General features: G+C 43.8%; 1 protein-coding gene across 3 annotated transcripts in view; it reads right to left on the reverse strand.

Moving 5' to 3' along the window:
- Nucleotides 1-2,125: 2,125 nt before the first annotated feature.
- VWA3B (von Willebrand factor A domain containing 3B) overlaps nucleotides 2,126-26,693 on the reverse strand; it is a 71,518-nt gene continuing 46,950 nt past the window's right edge. For 2 of the 3 annotated variants that reach the window (XM_053384127.1, XM_053384129.1), the window contains exons 21-29: nucleotides 25,722-25,840; nucleotides 23,583-23,633; nucleotides 19,907-20,126; nucleotides 12,988-13,099; nucleotides 11,067-11,191; nucleotides 8,618-8,755; nucleotides 8,015-8,112; nucleotides 6,216-6,451; nucleotides 2,126-2,509 (exon numbers count right to left, since the gene is read on the reverse strand). In XM_053384127.1, the coding sequence (XP_053240102.1) occupies nucleotides 2,241-2,509; nucleotides 6,216-6,451; nucleotides 8,015-8,112; nucleotides 8,618-8,755; nucleotides 11,067-11,191; nucleotides 12,988-13,099; nucleotides 19,907-20,126; nucleotides 23,583-23,633; nucleotides 25,722-25,840 (1,368 nt within the window). In that variant the 3' untranslated portion in view covers nucleotides 2,126-2,240. The remainder of the gene's footprint in view (nucleotides 2,510-6,215; nucleotides 6,452-8,014; nucleotides 8,113-8,617; nucleotides 8,756-11,066; nucleotides 11,192-12,987; nucleotides 13,100-19,906; nucleotides 20,127-23,582; nucleotides 23,634-25,721; nucleotides 25,841-26,693) is intronic. The other variant, XM_053384128.1, reaches the window with a different exon arrangement.

A 26,693-nucleotide genomic window follows, 5' to 3' on the forward strand; every position in this document is an offset into this window, starting at 1 on the left:
TCTGCACTCAGGCTGGTTTGCATAAGCTAACCTAGGAATTTCTTCTCTGGCACAGTTCTGCAATTTGTATTTTTCCATCATATCCTAAATATTATCTAAATGCTGCCATTTATTAATTTCATCAATAGATTCTGTTACCCCAGATGACAGGGACGCAGGTGGCACTGTGGTCTAAACTACTGAGCCTCTTGGGCTTGCGATTCGGAAGGTTCAATCCCCACGACGGGGTGAGCTCCTGTTGCTCTGTCCCAGCTCCTACCAACCTAGCAGTCCAAAAGCATGCCAATGCAAGTAGATAAACAGGTACCGCTGCAGCGGGAAGGTAAATAGCGTTTCTGTGCACTCTGGTTTCTGTCATGGTGTCCTGTTGCACCAGAAGCGGTTTAGTCATGCTGGCCACATGACCTGGAAAGCTATCTGTAGACAAGCGCCGGCTCCCTCAGCCTGAAAGCGAGATGAGCGCCCAAACCCATAGTTGCCTTTGGCTGGACTTAACCTTCCAGGGGTCCTTTACCTTTACCTACCCCAGATGATCTATGAAAATATCATTGGGACTCTCCCCAATCCTGCCCTGATATAACTGGCATGTTGGTTTTTTAGGAAATACACATGATCCAGCTGTAGTTAGGTTGTGCTGACTGGAGATCAATATCACCCACAAGGGGCACATGGGGCAGATTCTCACTTCAAAGTAATTGCTGAATGCAATTCTGAATGGACAAGATATGCAACAGAACCAGTGTGGTGGTTAGAGTGTTAAGAGTTAACTGGGAGACCAGGGATCAAATTCCCACTCAGCCATAAATCTCAGTGGGTGACCTGGAGTCAGTCACAGTCTCTCAACCTAACCTTCCTCACAGGGTTGTTAAATAAAAATGAGAGGGGTGAAGAACTGTGTACACCACCTTAAGGTCCTTGGAGGAAAAGGGGAATATAAATGTCAGTATAAACGAACAGGTGTTTCAAACTTAAGCAACAGAGGAAGTGTCACATTCTTAGAGGATGTAATGTGAGGAGAATCAGAACTTACAGGGTTAAACAGTTCTGTGTGACGTCTCACATTCTGAGGCGTGGTTATGCTCACATATGGGAATCTTTCTTTGTGTGTGAGTTTCCTTTCATTTTTGGCTGAGAGACGAAAGAATGTCCACTGATTTATGATGTTTTTCTTCTCATTAAAGGCTGTTGGAGATTAGCAAGAAGCCTGCATTCAGTCTGATTTATTATCCACACACAAGGCAACACTTTCTACCGCTGCTAAGAACTCTGCTAAGAGAGCTCTAGTTTTTACTATCAGCACAAGCGTCCATCGGCGCAGCGAAAGTGTGCCGGGCGCCATCTTATCTCACATGTAATGACCTATGTTCCAATATCTTCCCAGTCCTTTAAGAAGACTGGGGCAACTAGCAGAATCATAATTCTGAAGAGACTGGGGGAAAATATTAATGCTCCATTATTCTAAGATTAAGAACCTGTCCTTTACAACAACCACAACTCTTCCATCATACATCTAGAAACCTAAAGGATGTCTACCTGTGCTAGCCCGATGACAGTCCCTTTTAGCAGAGGCCACCTCAAGCAGAAGTCATCCGCATAACTCCACAAATAGGGCACTGAAAAAGTGGTTTTGATCCTTCCTTATTCCTTTGCTCATGCATTCTTTCTGCACCACCACCCTGGCTTCAGATTCTTTCAGGGAAGGAGGATACACAAGACAAACACCATCATGGGATGGTTCATCAGAATCCAGGCTCTGACATGACACTGACATACACCTGGAATCACCCATAAAGTGCATCCTATCTACAACTGCACATCATATTCCTAGAATCATAGAGTTGGACGGCACCCTGAGGATCATCTAGTCCAACCCCCTGCAATGCAGGAATATGCAGCTGTCCCAAATGGGGATCAAACCTGCAACCTTGGGATGATCAGCATCACACTCTAACCAACTGCACTATCCAGGCAGACAACAGGGCATCTGTTCTCTGTACCAAGTTTAGGCACGTGCCAACGTGGTTCCTTTCGTCTGCCTCCTCTTCGTTTTTTAACCGCACAGCCAGATTTTCAAAGATCTCCTTATAAAGATCTTGTGATGCTGCACAATTTTAATATTAAAAAGTTTAATATCAAATTAAATGGTTTATTTGGGGTTGATATAATACGGTTTCATAACTGGCAACTAGACCCTTCCCCTCCCTGCTCCCCTGTTCGCAACTTGCAGTCTTTATTTACAACTAAATGGCAAGGCTGTTTTTCCTTTGCGTGATGTGGTACTGCTGAAGCCGTCTTGCCAGCTCTTCCACCTTCTCGATGCTCGAAATGCTGGTCTCGCTGCTGCTGCTGGTGGCAGCCGTCCTAACAAGTTGAGGGGTGCTCTGCTGGCGCAAAGGAGAACCAGAGCTCCGGAGGGCCTTAGTTATCCTAAACTCAGAAGCATTTGAAGGCAGCCATGGCTTTCTACCTCGTGAAGAATGAGGACGTGGTAAGCCACGATAAGTAGGTGCTGGCAGGGGGAAAAAGGGGTGGAAGAAAAGGCGAAGATTGGTGAGATTAAACAAAACAATTCCCCCCCCCCACGGCCTGTTAGAGGAGATGTAAGAGCAACAGAACTCATTACAAGCTGCGCAGGAAAACATAAAAGACACCTGGACTGTACAGCAGTGAATAGATATGAGGGAAGGAGACAACATTAACGGCTGCTATGCTGCCTGACCCGCTGTAAGAGACTGATGGAGTATGGAGCTTCGGCATGCAAGCAAAGGTGTGCATGTGTGGAGCTTCATTCTCATTAGTAGTTATGTGAATGGTTGCAATTTTAAAAATGACTCACGCAAACACCATTGGTTTAAATAGGGGCTACCTTTTACGCTTAGCTTTATTGCTGGTGATGAGTTCTGTTGCTCTCGTATTTCCCCCCCAATGTATTTGCTTGTTTATTTTAATAAAATAAAAATGGCTCTCTGTTCAGAAAGTTGCATTTTAGTCAAAATATGTTTTTTTTCTGTTGGAAAAGCTTGTGAAGAAAATGTGAGTGGCATTTAAAACCACCAGCTTCCCCAAAAGTACAGCTTCTCCAAACTGAAGTGGATCAACCTTTGGAGGTCACGACATTTGCTGCCTTAATTCAACCATTTTCATTTCATCGCAAGAGATTTTCCTCTGCAACCACCTTATGGAAATAACCGTGTTTCTGCAGAAGGCAGGATCTTTCCCCTGTGGTCAGAGGGCAACATGAGTTTGGCAAACCAGACTTTGAAAAACGGATCTTATGTGTGCTTTTTAAAGGAAAACTGGAGGAAAGGGAAGCAAAGGGTATCTGGAATCTGAAAAAAATGAAATCCATAAAAACAGCTGCACATAAAATCTGTTAGAAAGTAGCCATGCCAATGGATGCACAAGGAAATCATGTTTTATTAAAGTCACGTTTTAAGATTTACAACATACACCATACACTAATGAAGGTAACAGTGATTTATGCTAACAAAGATTTAAGTATGGAAGAGGGCTAGCTATCCCGAAACAAGGTGGACAATACAATATAAGGAGACAATTCTAACAATAAGCGTGCTAGACATTATTTCCTAGACAAGAGATGAGTACTTATTCAAATAAATGGAAGCTGCACACATTTAATCAAGGTCTACTTTAGATAAGAGTCCATTTGGTCTGCGGACTTAGGATTTAAAATTCTATTTCATTCAACACTTTCACAGAAAATTCAAAACTAGCAGTCAGTGCTTATCTTTAAGAAAGGCACCATCACCATTCAGCATGGAAACTCTGGCTTGCTACTAAAGAAATGAAGACTGTGCAGGCACTGTCAATTATTTGCTGATCGTCATACATAATGCTAAACCAAATTATGGCTTAGCGTGCGGGTTCTGAGAGAGGAGGCTGAGGCCACTTTGCTTCTTATTCAATCCTGTTGCTGTCCTGTGGATTCAGACGACGTGCTACCACGACTTCGCTCACAGCAGAAGGAAATCAGCCGCGCTCTCCTCTCCAGGATCCTGCATTTTTGTGCTAAGCCATAGTTTGGCTTAGCATTATGTGCAACCTGAGCCACTGCATGAATGTGGGAGATCAGCCTCAGATAATACGAAGGCATAGTCGCTTTATCATCCAGCAATGCAGATTATTTAACACATTGATCAAACAAAACCAGAAGACATCATGTATTAACTTTCTTTTTCTTGTTTCGTTTCCAAAGTATTGAGGGAGTTGAAAAGTGTCTGCTACCATAGGACGCATTATCAGAGAACCTATTATAAGGTAATGTTTCCCAAACTTGGGTCTCCAGCTGTTTTTTGCACTACAACTCCCATCATCCCTAGCTAGCAAGATCAGGAATGATGGGAATTGTAGTCCAAAAACAGCTGGAGACAAGTATGGGAAACAACATATAAGGGATGTACATTGCAAGCCTACAGAGGTCTACTCAAAAGTAAGCCCCACTAGTTTCACATGACTTACTCCCAGGTAAGCATGTGTGGGATTGGAGCCTTCATAACTAAATTGTACTTTATTGTCCGTAAACCATGATTTGCAAGAGATATTCAACATACAATATATATACTGAATTTGCTTATTGGGTCAGTACATTCACATTGATATCTGAAGCACATTCTCAGAAAGGGGGCAGAAATACACATTCCAGGTTCATCCCTTAATGACTAGCATGTGTAAAAGAGCCGACAAAGATCAAACATCTGACAAAACTCTCATTCTTCATCACATCATTGCTTCAGACTTTTCAAACATCAGATAATTTATTGGGCTTTTTCCCATGCTCAGTTGCAAGCTGCACAATGGGACACTGGGTTGCATCTCACGAAATTCTACTCAAGAGTAGACCCACTGAAATTAGTGGACTTAAGTTAGTTGTGTCTATCAATGTGAATGGGTCTCCTCTGAGAAGCAGTAGCACTAGATTCAACCCACTGTGCCATTAATGTGCATGTATGAATCAGACATAGGGGGGTAAGTCTATAGTAACACCACATTACAGCAACATAATAAAAGCACAAAGGAGGAGGGATACAAATGCCTGTGTTCTGAGACAGGAACCTTCCCAAACTAGGGGAGTTGTGCAACATTACTATTGCTTTTTACTGAGGAAAAAAAGAAAAAGTTTGAAAGGCAATTCATTGAGAACAACAAATTGCTAGAACAGGTTAAAAGGACTTTATAAGAAATTTTACATACAAACTGGAGAAATATTAATTTGGATTACTAGAAAGACATAAGAAGGGTCATACTGCACTGTCTGGGTGACTAAAAGTTAAAGGTTAGGCTTGGGAGGGAAATCTGGGTAAAGTTACATCCTTCAGAGGGGTAAAAGCAATTCTGGAGTGCATAATTGTCAGGGAGGCAGAAGTTTCTCTTTTTAGTCTGTTCTCTTCTCTCTCTCTCTCTCTCTCTCTCTCTCTCTCTCTCACACACACACACACACACATATGGAGAAGAAATAACTGGGGGAAAACCTTTTTCACATATTATATCTATAATGTGATAATGGGTTTTTTCAGTTATTTCTTCTCCGTTCTTTTCTTCTTTCTCTTTTTTATACAATTGTGTTTGTTAAGGATAATGAGCATTCAGTTTTATATTTTCTTTTTCATCACCATTATTATTATTATTATTATTATTATTATTATTATTATTATAACTATTACTAGATATGTTGCTTTTTATTAGCTTGTTATAAATGTGTTGGGATTTTTGTGCACAGTATGTTGAAAACCTTCAATAAAAATGTTTTTGGTTAGTTTTTTAAAGAGAGAACAAGGAAGTTCTTAATGTGGCTCAACAGAACAAAATGGTGGCAGTTTTCCTGGAGACCAATATGGCATATCAACAGAGGTAGTAGTCACTTGGGTATTTGCCAAGGAATGGCAAAAAAAACCCAAACCAAACTCCAAAGCACTGTATCCCTGGAGAAAGTATCATTCCTACAATATGCTAGAAGATCAGGGACAAGTGTCTGTATTTTCTCTTGTTAGGCTGAGAAGATCTCGATTAGGAACGTGATACAGAAAGCAAGGATTAAAAACAACCCTTGGGCTGTGAAACAACCAAAGTACAGAATCCTAATCACTAGGCAAAGTTATAGTAAATATAGAGTAAATAGACCTAATGCAAGTTTTCCATTTTGGATATATCTGACTTTACAACATCACTGGACTCCTGCTCTAGTTTACTTGTTGTACCTGCACATCCATCTTTGATATGAGAGGGTGGCGACAAACTACTTTCTCTTATTTTCACTGTCCTTCTAGGGGCAGCCAGCTGCTCATCAGAGGGCCATGCTTTGCAGAGATCCTTCCTGCTCTTTGCTCTTCCTTTTCTGTTGTCCTTCTTCTTCCATTCACCTCCAGCAGAGATGCATTTAGTCTCTGCCTCTTCAGCCGCTCTATGGAAATGCTTCACAACTTTTATGTTCGGTCTAGATTAATTCAAAGCAGCAGATTAGCTAAATGCAGGCAGGCAGGATTTCAGCAACTGGTGTGTTTTTTTCTCCAACGTGAGATGACAAGGAGAAACTTGTGAAAGTTCCCAGGCGTTATCTGATCGCAATTCTGCCCCTGTACCCATTTCCCATTCTTCACATACAGTGGTTACCTCTGGATGCAAACGGGATCCATTCCGGAGCCCCGTTAGCATCCTGAAGCGAATACAAGGTGCATCTGCCCGTCGTATTTCATGCTTCTGCGCATGCACGTGACGTCATTTTGAGCATCTCCACATGCTGAGCGGCGAAACCCGGAAGCAATGAGCTCCGTTACTTCTGGGTCGCCGGGGAGAACAACCCGAAAATATTTAAGCTGAAGCGTATTCATCCCGAGGTATGACTGTATTCGGTTTGTGCAGACTCTCTATGATCTGGTAACCTCTAGGTTAGATTACTGCAGTGCGCTATATGTGCAGCTGCGTCTGAAGATGGTTCAGAAACTTCAGCTGGTGCCGAATTCAGTGGCCAGGTGGCTCATTGGGGCAAGATTGCTTGAGCATATCACACCAACCCTCACCCAACTACACTGGCTTTTAGTTAGTTTCCAGGCCCAATTCAAAGCACTGGTTTTGACCTTTGAAGTCTTAAATGGCACAGGACTGCAACAGCTCGAAGAATACCTCTCCCCATATGAACCAACCCGGACCCCACAATCATCATCTGAGTCCCTTCTTTGTGTGCTCCCTCCACAAGAAGTCTAGAGGGTGGCAACACGAGAACGGGCCTTTTCTGCAGTGGCTCCCTGTTTGTGGAAGCCCCAGGGAGGCTCACCTGGCCCCTTCATTACTTAGCTTTAGGCGGCAGGCAAAAACTTGCCTCTTCACCCAGGCTTTGGCTAATTACACAATCTATGGCCTTTTAGCTGTACAGTGGTACCTTGGGTTAAGTACTTAATTCGTTCCAGAGGTTCGTTCTTAACCTGAAACTGTTCTTAACCTGAAGCACCACTTTAGCTAATGGGGCCTCCCGCTGCTGCCGCGCCGCCAGAGCCCGATTTCTGTTCTCATCCTGAAGCAAAGTTCTTAACCTGAAGCACTATTTCTGGGTTAGCGGAGTCTGTAACCTGAAGCGTATGTAACCCGAGGTACCACTGTATTTGTTTGTTGTTATGGTATGTATTTTTGTGTTTTTATACTGTAAACCGCCCCGTGATCCTTGGGCAAAGAGAGGCATATAAATATAATAAATAATTCTAAACCACTTATACTTTTTACATCTCCATTCACACATCAACACACACACACACACAATGGTGTTGCCCTATTATATCTCTGCACCCCTTCCTACCACACAGCCCGTCTGTCTCTTGACATTTAATATCTCTGGGGTATTTTGGTTGGGACTGCTGTTCTTGCTTTGAAGAATCAACATTATTACTGTCATCATTCTAGTATTTGTATCGGCAGCATTGCTTGATATTTACCTCATCTCACACACACGTGTACATCTATACATATTTATGAAATGGAGGGGGAAATGGGATTCAAGTATACTCACACAAGATAATCCATCATTCGGGTCATATTTATGTAGCAGCAAGAACAAGAATACCTTCTATGGCTGATTTTAATAAGCCCATTTCGTACACAGAATGCCTGCAGCAACAAAATCACCACATCTTTAAACTCCAGTGGCTTTTATCTTGTCAAACCAACCATTCACATGAAGAAACTTGTACATGGAAGTAAAAAGAGTCAAGTTTCCAAAATGCAATGGTTTATTTATTTTTATTTTTTTAAAAGGGGGAAACAAATTAGACACAATGGATAAAAGGATAACTTACTAGAATAATCTGAAACACAGCAGAACATATGGAAAAACAGTTATTGGTGCCAAGAGACGAGTTGATTAATAGGTTGTTTTAAGGATGAAGTTTCAGAGCAGTAAGAACGACATTAAAATAAAGTGGAACTGAATGAAGAGAGTCCTCATTAATCAGATATGTTTCTTATGTTAATTGCTCATTTTTCCTGTCAGCTAGAGTCGACAGGAAGAAAAGGTGCAAGCCAAGCTCTATGGTTCCACCAGAGGAAAAGACGCTATTAGTGTCAAGAATAAAAGGCACTGCAGTTTTCAAGGTCTGTCTGCTTGCCGTCTTACCTTTTTGTTGTTGTATTTCAAAATGGTGTAGACTTTATCATCTAAATCAGATTTTAGTGGGGTTGCTATGACAGTACCAGGTACATAATACTCGTCTCCCAATTGTTTCCTAACTCTTACAAATACATAGTCTCCAACCTGCAGAACCAGAAGAAGAGTTAGGTTGAGTACATCAGCTTTAAATTTAAATGGTCCCAAAGGTCTTATCTTCTTAACCATCAACAGAGACAAGAATGCAATTACAGTGGTACCTCGGTTTTCGAACATAATCCATTCCGGAAGACCATTCAACTTCCGAAACGTTTGAAAACCGAGGCACAAAGGAATTTAATTGAGGAAATTGAGGAAGCCGTTCGACTTCCGAGGCGCATTCGAAAATGGAAGCATTTACTTCCGGGTTTTCAGCGTTTGAAAACCGAAATGTTCGACTTCTGAAACGTTCAAAAACCGAGGTACAACTGTACAGTCATACCTTGGATCTCAAATGCCCTGGAACTTGGACGTTTTGGCTTCTGAATGCCACAAATGTTTGCTCCAGTTTGCGAATGTTCTTTGGAACCCTAACGTCCGATGGGGCTTCCATGGCTTCTGATTGGCTACAGGAGCTTCCTGCAGCCAATCAGAAGCCGTGATTTGGTTTTCGAATGTTTTGGAAGTCGAACAGTCTTTCTTAATGGATTCCATTCAACTTCCAAGGTACAACTGTATACCTTGTGAGCTTAGTTTCCACTAAAAGAAACAAAAACAACTCAACCAATGCCTTTCTTCTGCAGCTAAAGTTCTCCTCCTCAAAGCATCCAAGTGGCTTAAACCCAAACTTTACTCACTTGCGAATCAGGAAGTGAAATACTATGGCCGTACTATTCCTTGTGTAGCAAAGGAGTGGGGCAGAGTGAATTGTTGGCAATTTAGAAATGTCCTTAAAAATGTGTCAGCATGCGTTCATCATGTGCCACAAGTTCGGATATCACCACATAGCTGGCATTTACATTTAAAAACAAACAGCTGAATGAAATGTACTCTCACTAATCTCATGTATCATACTGTTTGGGTCTCCAAGACGTTTTTGCTGCCTGAGTGGCAAAACAGAAAATGGCGCTCTCCCACACTGCCACCACCTCTTTCACCGCCTCATTCACTGCTGCCGTCTGAGGCAACTGGAGGCAGTCCAGGGAAGCACCAGCACACTGAGGGTAATGGGGGAAGAAAAAAGGAGGCCTGAGAGGAGCAGCTGCCAGCAGCAGCAGTTCTGCTGTTTTCTACACTGTAGCCGCAGGCGACAAGTGCAGGAGGTGGCAATCTGTTCAGAGGCCTGGATCTGCCACCCTTCGCAGCTGTCTCCAATCTGCCTGCCACCTGAGGTGTCTGCCTCACCATGTCTAACGGGTGGGCCGGCCCTAGCAATATGTCCTTCCATCTATGACTGTGTCCCTTCTTTAGAAATACAGTCATACCTTGTAAGTCAAACGGAATCCGTTCCAGAAGTCCATTCGACTTCCAAAACGTTCGGAAACCAAAGCACGGCTTCCGAAACCAATCAGAAGCCGCGGAAGCCCCGTCGGACGTTCAGCTTCCAAAAATAGTTTGCAAACTGCAACAGTCACTTCCGGGTTTGCGGCGCTTGGGAGCCAAAATGTTCCGAACTAAGCTGTTCGAAAACCAAGGTATGACTGTAGTTATGAAAGAGCATTATAGAATAAGTAATAAGTAACTCTGACTCCACTGAGCAACTACACCCTGCTTTTATATACAGAGAATCAAGGGAAAATGGTTCCTTTTGGTGGGGAGATGGCAGGATTCCTGCATATGCCCAGACACCTATACCTCTTTTTCTTTTAAGTTTTCCTGTAAGTGTTTCAGAAATTTTATTCACCAGAGCTGCACCTTATGGCTGGCCACCACATGGGTTCATCACCATTCACATGCATCCTTAGATAAGTGTTATGTACTGAGTTGAATAGGATCCAAAAGGCAGCAGTCTGACTGGTCCTAGAACAATAGGATTCAGAATGCAGCAGTCTGATTGGTCCTAGAACAATAGGGTCCAGAATGCAGCAGTCTGATTGGTCCACAGGAGCCACCCAATCCAGCTCCAGGTGGAAGTGAATCCGCAACCTGATTGGCCTACAGGTGAATCCCGGAATTAGCCAATCATGTTGGGCCCATTGTGTAAATAATGTATATAAAGCAGACATTCTGGGGGAACTTCCATTCCTCCTCACCACTATGAGCTGAATAAAGAGCATGAAATCCACACTCGACTCCAAGTATATTTCAATAAGCCCAATATCAACCTCAGACAGGTAAGTTCGCCTGCTCTGGTCCCATTTGCACCCAGTAAAAAAGACCGTGCACCTTGGATGAGCTAAAAGGAAGGGGGCGCATTCCTTTAAGAAAGCACTATGTAGAGGAGAAGATGCACGAACTTCAGAAACGGTAAATCACCTACCTGCAAGGATGGACAAGGCATTGCACCTCCCACAGGTATAATGAACTTCAAGGGGACGATCTCCGTGTGCCCACAGTTGAAATCAACAAGTGCGTAAAAAGGAGTGATGGTTCGTATTACCGTCCCTAAAACAAAGACCAGGAGAGAGAAAGCAATCCACGATTCAGATTACATGCTGTGCTTTGCAGCGTGCGAAATAAATGGAAACAGCTTTCTTTAAAAACTGGTTTTCAAAGCTCAGTGCAGAGCATATGCACTGACTACAGATGAGGCAGCTCAACTGCTGGCAGATCCATTTACAGATCACAACTAATGGAACTGGGAAAGATTCCTTCCTTGGGGTTGTGAAAACTACTAGAAAACTGACGTTAGCCAAACCAGACAGTCCTGGGTGACATGGACCAATGGATAACAAAATCTAATGTGTTCCTAATTCCAGCCCCACCACTGGCTGCAACCTGAGGGGTGTTCAGCTTTCACATGTTAAAAGGCAGCATGAGGGGGGGCACAGAGGGCAGCTGTACCGCCCTCTCAACAGCAACCAGCCACAATGGCTATGCTCTACCACCACTGTCAAGGCAGTATACTACTAAATGCCAATTGCCGAAAATCACAATTGGGTTCAGGCCCTCCATTGGCATCTGGTTGGCCACTGTGAGAACAGAACGCTGGACTAGATGGGACATTATCCAGGTCCATTAGAATGTTCTTACATTCAGGACTCGGCTACATTAGTAAAGAAACAGCGATTTGAATGCGCTATAAACATGCGACACCAGATGGCGCCAGAGAGCAGGGAATTTTTAAAATGCGGTTTTCCATAGAGATTTTTTTTCTTTTGTTAAAACCAGTGCTTTTTTTCTTTTAAAAAAATGTTTAGGAGTACTCTCATTTTCCTACTCATATTGAAATACTGCCCCTCAGTTAGGCCAAACTTAGATTCACAAAATGTTTAGGGGTATGCACATCCCTGCGTCCCCCCCCCCAGAAAAAAGCACTGGTTAAAACGATCTAATTTCTGACTTATTAATAGCGTGTTCTTTTCCCTGTGTTTAGATCCACCCTCAGTCGTGTGTTTAGAAAGTGCGGAAAGGGAACTTGAACATGTACCAATGTGTGCGCACAGAGCTGCTCGAAGCAAGGATCCTTCCTCCTTTGCAATGGCTCTTATGCACACATTCTCAAACCCACTGAATGCACAGCCAACAGAGGATACGTAAGAGGGAAGAACTTCAGCATTCGGTACAAGTTTCCAAGTCTCACATACAGCATTTGTGTTAAGTCTGTAATAGTAGATTGCCTGCATTGGGAGAGGGTTGGACTATAGGTAACTTTTGAGGTTGCTTCCAGTTCTATGGTACTAGGTGCCCCTGACAGTCCCATGTGTGTCCTTCCTTTCTTCTCCACTGCACGCTGCCAAGATTTTAAAATTCTGCACACACACACGTAAGCATATACACACACCCCCCACAGGCACTAATGCCCATTCCTCGAAATATGTACAGATCCTAAACATTTGAACCAGCATTGCCAACTATGTCACATCTCTGCATTGCGAGCTAAATACAGTGGTATCTCTGGTTACGTACTTAATTCGTTCTGGAGGTCCGTTCTTAACCTGAAACTGTTCTTAACCTGAAGCACCACTTTAGCTAATGGGGCCTCCCACTGCCACCGCGCCACCGGAGCACGATTTCTTAACCCGAGGTACTATTTCTGGGTTAGCAGAGTCTGTAACCTGAAGCGTATGTAACCTGAAGCGTATGTAACCCGAGGTACCACTGTATTACATTTGGGAACTGTCCTGGCCGATTAGTTATCACCTCCTGCTCCAAAGGACTCCCATCCACACGCCAGGTCTTGACACTGGTTTTAGGGTAGAATTCCAAGCCAAACAAACTACTATTTACAATGCAATTACCTGGGTAGTAAAATCCCGTGCTTTCTGATCTTGCAATGACCTTGTGGCCCTTGAGAGCATCAACCCTTTTCCCTTTCTGCGGCTTCTTTTCCTGTAGCTTTGATGAAAATTTCTGTGGTGTATATAAATGAGAAAGAGAGAGATTCGCCCACCCCCAGTTCTTGAGATGTACATCATAACTGGACAACAACAACAGAAAAAGGGCATACAGTGGGGCAATATGAATAAAACAAAACTTTTGCAACTTTAGTAGTAAGCGCTTAGCACTTTTCAATGTGCTATGGGTTAAACCACAAAGCCTAGGACTTGCCGATCAGAAGTTTCGGCGGTTCGAATCCCCGCGATGGGGTGAGCTCCCATTGCTCGGTCCCTGCTCCTGCCAACCTAGCAGTTCGAAAGCACATCAAAGTGCAAGTAGATAAATAGGTACCGCTCCGGTGGGAAGGTAAACGGCGTTTCCGTGCGCTGCTCTGGTTCGCCAGAAGCGGCTTAGTCATGCTGGCCACATGACCCGGAAGCTGTACGCCGGCTCCCTCGGCCAATAAAGCGAGATGAGCGCCGCGACCCCAGAGTCGGTCACAACTGGACCTAATGGTCAGGGGTCCCTTTACCTTTACCTAGTGTTCAGAATGATTTATTGGTCAAATGAGGGGCTGTAGATCAGTGGTAGGGCAGATGCTTTACATATAGATGATACCAGATTCAATCCCCAGGACTTCCAGTGGCAAATATATCATTACAGGGCTAGGGAAGTTCTCGACAGGGCAGTTCTCTACAGCCATTGCTAATCCAGCTGGGAAATATGACGGAAGGAACCAATGGTCTGATTCAAAATAAAAGCAGCTTCATGTCTCAGTCAGCAGGACATGAGACTCTAAATCTCAAGGCTGTGGGTTCGAGCCGCACGTTGGACAAAAGATCCCTGCATTGCAGGGAGTTGGACCAGATGATCCTTGTGGTCACTTCCAATTCTATGATTCTATGTTCCTACAGTTTCAAATCTTCTTTTGTAGAATAAAACCACAATGGGGTTCCTTCTGGTGAAGACCCCATCAACCTCATGAACAGCAAAACGTTTTGCCCTAATCATGCCTTTGGAAACAAACAGCTGCTCCAGGGGGAAAATGGGATGGAGAATAAAATATATCACCAGCAGATGGGGGGGGAAATAATCTACGCTAGACAAGAAAAGGCTATGTGACATTGGAGAGATAATAAATGCTGCAGCTGCCTTGGAGCATGAAAAGCAGGTATCTCAGGAGGAGAAACTTTGAGTGCTGCCGCTCCACCCACATATTGGCTTTTGATCCAGTGAAAGCTTCTGAGGGGCAGAAAGGGCAATTTCATTCACCATTCCCACTGCAGCCCCTAATACCCACACCCAATTTGTTCTAAAGGTTTGAGGGACCCTCTGAAAGGTTGTTTTTGGGAGCAGCAGGGGAAAGAGGGTCGATCAGGGAAATAGCTGCCCCAATTCCTCTATTGGGACGCGGGTGGCGCTGTGGGATAAATCACAGAGCCTAGGGCTTGCCAATCAGAAGGTCAGTGGTTTGAATCCCCGCGACGGGGTGAGCTCCCGTTGCTCGGTCCCTGCTCTTGCCAACCTAGCAGTTCGAAAGCACGTCAAAGTGCAAGTAGATAAATAGGTACCGCTCCGGTGGGAAGGTAAACGGCGTTTCCGTGCGCTGCTCTGGTTCGTCAGAAGCGACTTAGTCATGCTGGCCACATGACCCGGAAGCTTTAAGCCAGCTCCCTCGGCCAATAAAGCGAGATGAGCGCTGCAACCCCAGAGTCGGCCACAACTGGACCTAACGGTCAGGGGTCCCTTTACCTTTACCTTTATTCCTCTATTAGTGGAAGAACCCACCCAACCTCTGAGCATCCCCTCAAACCAAATTATTGGGATCCATGCTGAGGGAACAAGTGAATCTAGCTCAAAGAATCTAATCTTTCAAGGGAAGCAGAAAATGTTCCCAATTCCTCTTAAAAGCTACTAGCTTTGAATACTCATTTTCTGTAACAGGGCTACAACCCTCTTCATCAGTGCCATGGATGTGCGAAATGCGCTAACACTTGAAAGGTGCTCTATTAAATGCTAAGTCTTCTTCCTCCTTTATGCTTTTGCAATTACAATAACACTTCATTTTCTGATCTAAGGCAACCTAGTCTAAACTTATGTGATCTGACTTTAATGGAATCTGTTTCAAACAAAAAAAATCTGCTCTGAACATTTCTGCCTTCTAGAAGAAGTTGTCAGTGCCTCTGTAGCTCTGTTTTGAGGCCCGGTAGATCTTTTAGACAGCATCTTAAAAAGCAGAGACATCACCTTGTTGCCAAAGGTCCGTATAGTTAAAGCTATGGGAGTGAGAGCTGGACCATAAAGAAGGCTAATCGCGGAAGAATTGATGCTTTTGAATTATGGTGCTGGAGGAGACTCTTGAGAGTCCCATGGACTGCAAGAAGATCAAACCAATCCATTCTGAAGGAAATCAGCCCTGAGTGCTCACTGGAAGGACAGATCGTGAAGCTGAGGCTCCAGTACTTTGGCCACCTCATGAGAAGAGAAGACTCCCTGGAAAAGACCCTGATGTTGGGAAAGATGGAGGGCACAAGGAGAAGGGGACGACAGAGGACGAGATGGTTGGATAGTGTTCTCGAAGCTACCAGCATGAGTTTGACCAAACTGCGGGAGGCAGTGGAAGACAGGAGTGCCTGGCGTGCTCTGGTCCATGGGGTCACGAAGAGTCGGACACGACTAAACGACTAAACAACAAAGATCTTTTAGCCATCTGTACAAACAACAGCAATGGTGCAACTCTATCCACAAGCTGAATAATACCAACTTTCCAGCTTTTTTTGATAGCTTACATTAATTCAGCAGTAGGTCTGAACAGATAGCCAACTGCTAAGGTCAGCCATAAAAGGTTACTATTTTTCTTTCAGCATTAATAGGCCATCTCCTCAGTGCTTTTTAAAAAATCAGATTTGTCCAGATTTGTCCAAAGAATTAAATTCCAAGAAAACAGCATTGCATTCACTAATATACAAGGGAAATGTACCTTGCCAAACATCTTTTTCTAACATCGACATGTTGAGTATAGTTCATGTTTAGGGTGTGTGTGAAAAATAAGTTAGGTATACATTTAGGCAAGACAAATAAAAAACCGGGGGGGGGGTGGACTAGCCATTGTTTGAAACGTTTCATTTCTATCCTGAGCTCAACACCATTTCTGAATGACACCTGCATTTCTACCACTCAGTCCTGAAGCTTTGCAGCTGCAGATTAGCAATTACTGAAGATGGGGCTCTGATTAGGCTGCTAATGCAGGTTGTCTCAGGATAAGTGATTGCACGGTGTTAATCACATCGCAGTCAGTAGCATATGTTGGCATGTCAGGACAGCAGGAGGGAAACACACCAGAAGGAACTGGTAAAGTGCAGAAATGTTTCTGCTCCTGCAGAGCAGAGGAATGAACCAGTGGGTTAGAGGAAGATTATCAACAGCTACCGTACTCACTTAATGGACACTTCCTATTTTTATTAGGATATAGCAAAGATTTTAGAGATTCAAGGGCACCGGATATTATCTTCAATCATTATTATTAAGCCAGCTCCCCCCCCCCAGCCCTTTTTACAAGCACCATTCACGGTGAGCCATACTAGCATGAAACAACTTTTCAGTGGCAGAGTTGAAATGCAGAATTAGAAAGGATCTCCTCTGCCTGTGGGGCAGGACACACACAGTCATTCCAAAGCATCATGTGGATCTTTGTTATGCAGAGGCTGACAGGGAGGGGGGTGCCTGTGGGGAACTGACCCACATGTCAGAAGACTGGTAAGGCATGATGCACGCCAGAGAGGATCAAGGACAGAGGGGCTGTGAGGTGACCAAGATGCTGCTGTGTAGCTGTGTCCTTACAGGGAGGAGACATCTTGCTGTCATGCTTTGTGAAATTCAGGTGGCTGTGTTGAGGGACCGAAACCCAAAAAGGAAGCCTCAGGGAAGTGACTGACTACAGAGCTGACTCTGGCTGGTCTCTACAGCTTGTCTGATGTTTGTGATGGTCCCTAGTAAGCCTCTAGGTCCTTTCCTCAGTCTGACACCTCTCCTTTATTAATTGTATACCATTTTTCCTTGAAGGACAGGGCTGTGCCCCAAAATGCCCTCTCTCAGCTCTTAAGAGCCAGTACAGTCATACCTCGGAAGTTGAACGCCTTGCGATTTGAACATTTTGGCTCCCAAACACCACAAACCCAGAAGTGAGTGTTACGGTCTGCGAACGTTCTTTTGGAACCCAAACATCTGACGCGGGTTCCGCGGCTTTCGAGATTCCTGCAGCCAATGGAAGTCGAAAGGACTTCTGGAACGGATTCCGTTCGACTTCTGAGGTACGACAGTATCTTATTTCTACTTCATGTGGCACACTATGCTGTAGAAGCGTTGATCGTTTAGGTCACAGCTTTCCAAACTTTTCATGTTGGTGACACACTTTTTATACATGCATCATTTCGCGACACGGTAATTCAATTTCGCTAGCAAACTGGAGGTTAAACAAACCCCTTTCCAGCCCCAGGAGGAGTGCGGGGAGCGTTTGCGTGACACACCTACACACTGCAGCAGACACACCAATGTGTCGTGACACACAGTCTGAAGGCTCTGTTTATGTGATCAAAACCGCAATCCTATGCATGCTTACTTGTGAACAAATTCCACTGAACTGGAGGTCTTCTGAGTAGGCATTTGTAGGTAAGATAAGGGCACTTTTCTAAAGCTCTCCTCATTTGAACATAAGCCATCTCTTGTTTAACTGGTAGCAAAATGAGAGCTTTTCACTTTGTTAAGATTGAAAGAAATACACAATTGGAAATCTGCCAGAGGTCTGGCCTTTTCTCAAAAGATAAGCTCCCTCTGTAATGCTTGCCAAAGAGCTTTTAAAAAGAAATAAGGAAGAAGCTTTATTAGCATTTTAATAACACTTTTCTCAATAATTTTTTTGTTTCTCTGACTGAATGGTTGATTTAGCATAATCCTGCTGGGCGAAAGTTTTCATTTATCAACTGTCCATTTCAAATTACAGATTACATCAGTCAATCAAAGCGTAGGGCATCATTTCCTCTCCAAGTAGCAGGTGCCTATTTCATACAAATGAGTGATATTTAAAGCCAAACTGGCTACTAAATGTGCCGCCGTTTCCTTGCACAAGAGGTTTAGGGAAACACACATCCCTGGTACGTTTAGAAAGTACCAGTGAAAGCTGCTCCGTCCCCATTATGCGCACAAAGAAAAACAACATTTTCATTTTATCAAAAGGTTACTGTTATGTACTAAGCTTGGATCCTAGAACAATAGGCAAGTAGGATCCTAGAATACAACAACTGATTGGCTTGCAGGAAAAGACCAATCAGGCTCCAGGAGGAAGTTAATCAGCCTATTAGGCTGGTAGGATTGTAGAATGCAACAACTGATTGGCCTGCAGGAAAAGACCAATCAGGCTCTAGGAGAGAAGCAGAATCAGCCAATCAGACGGGACTCATTGTGTAAATAATGTATATAAAAGCCTGAGGTTTGGGGGGCAATTTAATCACTGTTTTACAAGTGCAATAAAGAGCATGAAATCACTACAGGACTCCGAGTATATTTTAGTTACAGTCATGCATATTTGTCTAAGCCCAATACAATGCACCCTTGTAGGAGACGAACCATCACGCACAAATGTTTCTATTTATATATTTTATAAAGTAGCATCTCACTCCTCAACATGTAACACAGCACTTGGGTTGGCTCTAAAAATCCCTCACTTCAGGGGAAGGAAGCAAGCAACCACCTTTGCAACTGAGGTTGCAGTCCTCAACATTTCAATTAGATAACATTTTTTTAAGTGCAGAAAAGGAATAATGCTGCAAGTGACTGGCATACATCGGGAAGTTTCACTGTTCACATTTCTTGTCTGGTCTTTCTCAGAGGGTGTATCACAGTAACGTACAGATGCTGCATTCACTCACAAGAGTAAACCATGGTTTGGCGCTAAAGGGATGAGCTGCAACAAGCCCAAACAAAGTGTTGGGCTTGCATTTCCTCACCTCCTCCCGCGTGGCTGAGAGGAGAACCTCTGCCTACTACCACTTCAGGTTTACTGAAGCCATGGCTCTTGGTTGAAAACAAGCTCTGGTCATCTTCATAAGAAGCCAACCATGGTTAGTTTCCTAACCATGGCTTACGAAGCTGGCTTATTAAACCAGAGAATTCAAATAGAAGAAAGTGGTGGACTTTCCTTCCCAAAAGGTATTTAAACAATGGCTGGATGGACATCTGTCAGGGGTGGTTCAAACTGCATCCTGCACTGTAGATCCTGCACTGAGCAACACAACCTTCAAGGTCCCTTCCAACTCTAGGATTCTATGATAGGGCACAAAGTGGCAACCCAGGGCCCATCTGCTCTTGCTGCTGGATGTAATGTTGCGCATGAGGAAACCTGGGTTCAAATACCCACTGAAGCCCAAAGCTTATTTGGTGACCTTTGGAGGTCACCATGATTAAATTTTAAGGGTTTCTTTTCAAGAAAAGAGATCTATTTTTTTTCTTCATGACAAAGTTGTGCTATATCATTTCCTTTCCATCTTTTATTTCCATACATACACAAAACATGTCAAACAAAGCTACCGCGAACCTTAAAAACCCAAGTATTTTCAATATGTTGGTTATGCTTGAAAACTATGCTGGTGGCATTGCTAATGAATGTGTACTCTACTGCTCTTTTAAAATGCACTTCACTTTGGCTTTTCAGTTCATCCCTAAGATTGCATTTCTTTCTTGCATTTTACTGATTATTTTTTTTTTTTTTTGCAAGGTGCCTTGTGCATTTCTTGTAAAAAACACACACCCCTCAAATAAATAAATAAGTAATGAAATACCACCTACCTGTTTAGCAGGGCAGATCCGAAGGGGACAGATTCTCTGGGGTTCCTCTTTGGAAGCTTCTTTAAGTTCAATGGCCTGCTGTTCATACGTTAATCCTGTCAGAATCTCGTCTTCCAACAACATCACCTCTTCGTAGGAGATGGGCCAACTTGCATTTTCTAAGGCCTGGAGCAAAGACTCCTTACGTTCTATATATGAGACCGGCTTGTTCTGTTCGAACCTAAAAGCAAAAACGGCACTTGCACTCTGAGGCTACATTACAAGAGATACTGTCAGGCTTTAAGGAATCTTATCCCTCCCACTGTGTCAACCAAGAAGCAGATAAACGAGAAGAGTTCTTACCAAGTGGTTTATTCAATATTCACAGAGAGAGATGAAGGAATGTGGTCTCTCTTAGATAATGGTGTTGCTCCAAGTAAAGTCCCACCCCCTTAGTCCCTGTGCCAGCTGACCAGTGCTTTCTGCCTCTGAGCTTTCTGTTCTACTACTCTCAAGGCACGCCTGGTCCTGAGAGAGGAGGGGTCATGAATGCTTTCTAAAGACACTGAGTCTGTCATCTGTCTCTGCCCTGGTGTTTCCTCTTCCTGCTGCTCTCCCAATATTTCCCAGCTTCTCCCCTCTGCAGCCTCTGAACTATGACCTTCTGCAAACCACTGTTCTAAATCTATACTGTCCTCCTCTTCTTGGGAAGGTTCAGGGAGAGGGGGGGCGGTCCCCACCATTCCTCCTTAGTCCAATCCCTGACATCTACGTATGTTGTGGATGTCATGATCAACCAGTTGAAGAGTTTACAATAGACATCAGGAGGCTTAAGTTTGAACAGAATCGAGTATACACTTCCTGAGTTAATGCAAAATACATTACAGTGGTACCTCTGGTTACGTACTTAATTCATTCCGGAGGTCCGTTCTTAACCTGAAACTGTTCTTAACCTGAAGCACCACTTTAGCTAATGGGGCCTCCCGCTGCCGCTGCATCGCTGCCACACGTTTTCTGTTCTCATCCTGAAGCAAAGTTCTTAACCCAAGGTACTATTTCTGGGTTAGCGGAGTCTGTAACCTGAAGCATATGTAACCCAAGGTACCACTGTACTTCTGGTCAATGAGCCACCATAGCCGCTAGAGGGGTGTGAAAATTTGTGTCCTGGGGTTTATAGACTTGTCTACCCATGTACTATCTGAAACCAAGGGAGTACATTGGTTGCCAGGTGCGATTTTTTTCCCTGGCTCTCCTATGCCACGAAGTAAGAACAAGCAGCAGCCTCCTCTAGACAACTTCGCTTTGACTTCTGGAGGCTTCCTGGCTTGGAAAGTATGGTGATGGGGAAAGTTGCAACTATTGAACTTGGCTGTTTTATGCTGTTGTTAAAAGCATGGAGCCCCCACGACGAAAAATGACGGCAAATTCATAGAGATCAACAAGAGGCTCTTAGCTATGACAGGTAAATGGAAACTCCCAGGGTACAATCTGAAGGCACTTAAGACTACTACCCTGCTAAAGCTAAACAGGTCTGGGCCTGGTCAGTGCTTGGATGGGAGGTCGCTTGAGAACTGCCCTGGGTTCCATGATGTAAGCAAAAATAACAGTACCTACATAAGTACAGTATACATTTGCATGCCAGCTGCTGGGGACAAAGAAAGGCACTTCCCTTCATGTCCTGTTTGCAAACTGCCAGAATAATAAGGGCAACTGCTTCATGAAGCAGAATGCTGGACTAAGCAGACCTTCTTTTCCCATCAAGTAAGGTGGGACTTATTTTCATTTTGATCATACTGTGGTACTATGAGAAAACCATACATAGAAGAAGAAGAAGAAGAAGAAGAAGAAGAAGAAGAAGAAGAAGAAGAAGAAGGGTAGTAGTAGTAGTAGTAGTAGTAGTAGTAGTAGTTTGGATTTGATACCCCGCTTTATCACTACCCTAGGGAGTCTCAAAGCGGCTAACATTCTCCTTTTCCCTTCCTCCCCCACAACAAACACTCTGTGAGGTGAGTGGGGCTGAGAGACTTCAGAGAAGTGTGACTAGCCCAAGGTCACCCAGCAGCTGCATGTGGAGGAGCAGAGACACGAACCCGGTTCCCCAGATTACGAGACTACCACTCTTAACCACTACACCACACTGGCTCTCGTAGGGTTGGATGAGGACTAATAAACTGAGACTGACTTCTGGAAAGACAGGGCTCTGTGGGTGAGTGTTTCCTGGGTCTAGGAAGTAGGTAAGTTGGCTTCCCTGGATGGGGTCGAACTCTCCTTGAAGGAACAGGAGTGGAGTCTGGGACTGCTCCATGATTCAGCTCTGTCACCAGAGGCTAAGGTGTCCTCAGTGGCTAGGAGTTCCTTTTACCAACTTCGGCTGGTAAGACAGCTACAGCCATTCCTGGACCGGAATAGCATGAGCACAGTTGTCCATGCATTGATATCCTCAAGTTTTGGATTACTGTCATGTAGTCTATGTGGGGTACCCTTTAGCTTGGTGCAGGGGCTGTAGCTAGGTTGCACTGGGGAGCAAAACACCTCCAGTGTATAACAGCCTGCCTGTAATGGCTCCAGGGTTCTCAAATAGCAGCTAGAGCGTTATCACTGCAGTTGCTGAAGGAAGGAGTGGCAGACCTGCTCTCAAAAAACTGTGAGAAAAGGAAGTACCACAGCTACCAACTCAGCAAGGGTCAGGTGACAGAAGGGCCCAAGAGGGTTCCACTTGCTGCAACAAATCAACTATGAATGGGCTCCTGACAGAACTCATTACGTAAGCACGGACTAAACCTGTGTTAATTAATTCATGCGAATTAGGCTAGAACTTTGCAAAATTAAACATATTAGGCTATTGGTACAGGCTGGATACACTTCTTATGTGCCCAGTCATGAGAGAGGCATCTTCACCCACAGGGAGATGCAACATCAAGTGATGCTTTGCATACATGAAAAATATGACATCATTTCCTATTAGCCACAACCAATACCCTCCAACATTTCTCCAGTGAGAATAGGGACATCCTATTCCATAAGAATAACACCCCACCCATCTGACTGGGTAGCCCTAGACACTCTGGGCGGCTTCCAACATCCATAAAAACATAAAAAAAACATTTTTAAAAAGTTTAATAAAAAAACCTTCCCTATACAGGGCTGCTTTCATTTCTCCAACATTTCTCTGATGAAAAGAGGGTCGTCCTAAAAAGCAGGACTTTCCAGGATCAAATCAGAAAGCGGGACGGCTTCTGTAAATCTTGAAAATAGGGGCACTTGGAGGGTCTGGCACCCCCTTATGGATCTTGGAGCCACTAGAGTCTGGGTGCGTGGGGGGGGGACAACCTGCAACCCTCAGTGAAGTTTCATGAAGATAGCAAGGAAGGGAGATAAGTCAAAAGGAGATGACAGAAAACAGAGAGAGAGAGGTCAAAGAGAAAGAAAAGGGGGTGCCCCACACACTTTTACCTCCAGCCCCACCCATCACTGGCATATGGCCCCTGACAGACTTTCCCTAAGGGACTGTGGCCCTCAACAGAAAAGCCTCCCCCCTGCACTATAGAGATGATTTTAAAAAGCATGAAATAAAATGCCTAAAACTCAAGGTGCACTTCCAAGGGAGACAGGAAACAGTGGCTCCCATTCCATCTATACTTTTTTTAAAAAATAAAAATAAATTCTTGAGCTGGAAAGCAAGGAGGCAGCATCTTACTTGTCTTTTTCCTCCTGGGGTAACGCTCTCCAAATAAGCTGATCAAGTCGCCTGTTAATGAAAACGCAACAGTTTCTCAGAGCGCAGTAAGTGCACTTAACGAGATTAAATAAAACGGAACGCTCCATTCTTTTTAAAATAGGGGAGGGAGACCTGTGGCAAATTTGTACTCTGAGAGGCCTTAAAAAAGAAGTGTCAAACTGTCCTCATCGGCCAACTATGAAATTCAAAATTATCCTCTGAAAACAAAGGCATCAGGAAAACATTGCTTTTCACAGTAACAATGTGACACAACCAGGGACGTGGAAGAATGCAGGTGAATTCCCATTGTAGCCTGCACAATGCTGTTCCATTGGGAGTTCCATCCAGTACAGAGTAATATAAACAAGCCACACAGCTGATAAAACATTAGTTGGTCAGGATAGATGCTGGCTTCACATATAACACACAATGGCTTGGTCTACAGATGTCCTATGTAATCTGAAGGTGCTTCTACTCATGCATGGGGATGGAGGGGGCTGGAATCTGCATTGCACATCATTCCAGTGGGACAATTGACCCTCAAGGAGCTGAAGCTGGGGTGGGGGGCTTTCCAGGGTCTCAGACAGTGGTCTTTCCCATCATCTCCTACTTGGCCATTTAACTGGACATACCGGGAACTGAACTTGCAATGCATATACTCTCCTACTGAGCCATGGCTTTTCCTTTCGATTTTATCAGTCTGGTAGCAAGCTACTACTCCACTAACAGGATATGTGGTGGTTTTCTACTGAAGGCCTGCTGAAACAATCAAGTGCCACCATGTAGGTAAACCAACAAATCAAATCATTCAATGGTTTCGGTAAAGCAGGGATGCGGAACCTGTGGCCCTTCCATACGCTGTTGAACTACAACTCCCACAATTCCTGGCTGTTGGCTGATGGGAGTGGAGTCCAACAGCATCTGGGAGGCAGCAGATGTTCTCCATCCCTGTGGTAAAAAAAAGGATACCAAGAGGACCTACAGAATGGCAGCTTCTGGGAGGTCTGTTCCCATGAAACGGGTCTGGTGAAGAGCCCTCAGGTGCAGCACAGCTTCCCCGGAAGGAATTTGGCAGCAGTCCTGAACTAACCCCGTCTCTCTCTCTGAACCACAGGTGCATCCTTTTGGCAGTCAGGGGCCAGAGCTACGACAGCATGCCAAGGGCATTTGTGCATTCCAGGGTATAATTAAGCATTCCAGGATAATTTTTGTGTCACATACTCAGATTCCCTAATTTATTCACAGGCATAAAATCTGACAGCGTCGGGATATTTATTTCTGAAGGGCACATGTTGCTTTCTGTTCGCCACCTGCTCCTTTTCTTATGCCTGTGATTATTCCAAACAATAATTCACTGTAGTTTTAAGATCTCTTTGTTTCGGGGGTGGGGTGGGGTGTCATTCACTGCCCAGCAGGAAATATTCTCCTTCTTTCTGGAAGGTATGGCATTATTGTTACTGCCATTTTTTGCTTCAACTAAATATCATGCTAATAGCGCTTGGGTTATTTATCAAGGAGGAGTTAATGTCATGCGTCCTTCTTCATTAAAGCTTTTCCGTGCAAAGACAAATTGGACAATTTGGCAGGCATCAAATAAAAGTTCGACCTATCGCGATTCAGAAACTTGCGCTTCAACTCCTGCAAATTCAATTTGCAGAAATATAATGTACCATTCATGGCGTAATAGACAAGCCTGAACAGCTGCTGTGAGAGACATTTAGAGTTATTGCTAGGTCATTTGCAAACAGCTCCATATTGAAATTTGTCCTCTTGATATTCCAGCCTGGAGAAGTCCCATAGGGAAAACAGGAACTGTTTCAAATATATAATGCTATTTTACAGCTGAAGGAATTCAAATCATACAGTTGTCTTCCCCAAAAATGCCAACCAATCTTAGAGAGGAGCATAAAACACATTTCTGTCTTGAAAAGCAAGTTAAAAACTTTGAGGAAGATAAATGTATTATTTCCAAATGCCTAAAATCAACTCTATGAATAACTAATGGAGTATTAATAAATATTAATGGCCAAATGTATCTTGCATATTACATTTATTTATGTCCTAGTCTTGAAAATGTCAATTAATAAAAATACTTTGTGTGTACAAGAGTAGACTTGCCTTTCATACACTTTGATTGCTTCTTGCAACTTCTTCTTATAAGCATCAAGATCCACTGCTTGAGGATTGATCAGCGTGACATATTTCTTATTGTTGCTCACATGGGCAAAGGGGAGAACCTGCCGCAGAAACACAGGATCAGGCCTTCGAAACTTGTCACTGTCAAATTCTGAAGCATGCACAGCCATAGAATGTATTGAGTCTAACTAGGCTAAGTAGGGAACAAAAACAAAGCTTTGAATGTTACTAGCCCACAAATCCCCAGCACATGTGATTGTTTACCTAGCAATTATAGGTACGCTTCCAGGGGGCAGGGTGGGGGATTACAATAGAAAAAGGCAGTTAACAAATTACAATTTAGCTAAAAATAACTATAAGCCAACAAGAAATAAAACAGTAAAATCCAAGCAGCTTTAAACAGTAAAGAAGCCTTTCACAAGGGCTGACATGAAAACAAAGTAGGCACCAAGCAGACCTCAGCCTGGATAGCTCAGCTAACGAGCGTGGTGCTGATAATGCCAAGGCTGGAAGTTCGATCCCCATACAGGACAGCTGCATATTCCTGCACTGCAGAAGGTTGGACTAGGTGATTCTCAGGATTCCTTCCAACTCTACAACTCTATGATACTCTCTGGGGACAGCATTTGACTCACCTCACATTCAGATGGTGAGGGCACACAGAGGAGGCCATCTACTGAAGACCTCATGGGAAATCTAAAATACTACCAAAATGCTGCCAGGTGTCGCTGTGATTCATACAATAACAGTGGGCTAACTTCTGTGTACTGCTGGGTTTATTACCACCCCACATTAACATACCACAGCAAAATTAAAGCAGGAGTTCACTCTACAAGCTCGTTGTAACTATTATGTCTCAACCGGTGTCTCTGTGTGCTTATTTTTCCTCTTCCCTCCACATTCCCTTTGTGCCATATCTACTAGATTTCTGTAAGTGGCAGAACGCCGCTAGAT

This window comes from Podarcis raffonei, chromosome 4 (genome assembly GCF_027172205.1).
Source record: "Podarcis raffonei isolate rPodRaf1 chromosome 4, rPodRaf1.pri, whole genome shotgun sequence".
NCBI lineage: Eukaryota > Metazoa > Chordata > Lepidosauria > Squamata > Lacertidae > Podarcis > Podarcis raffonei.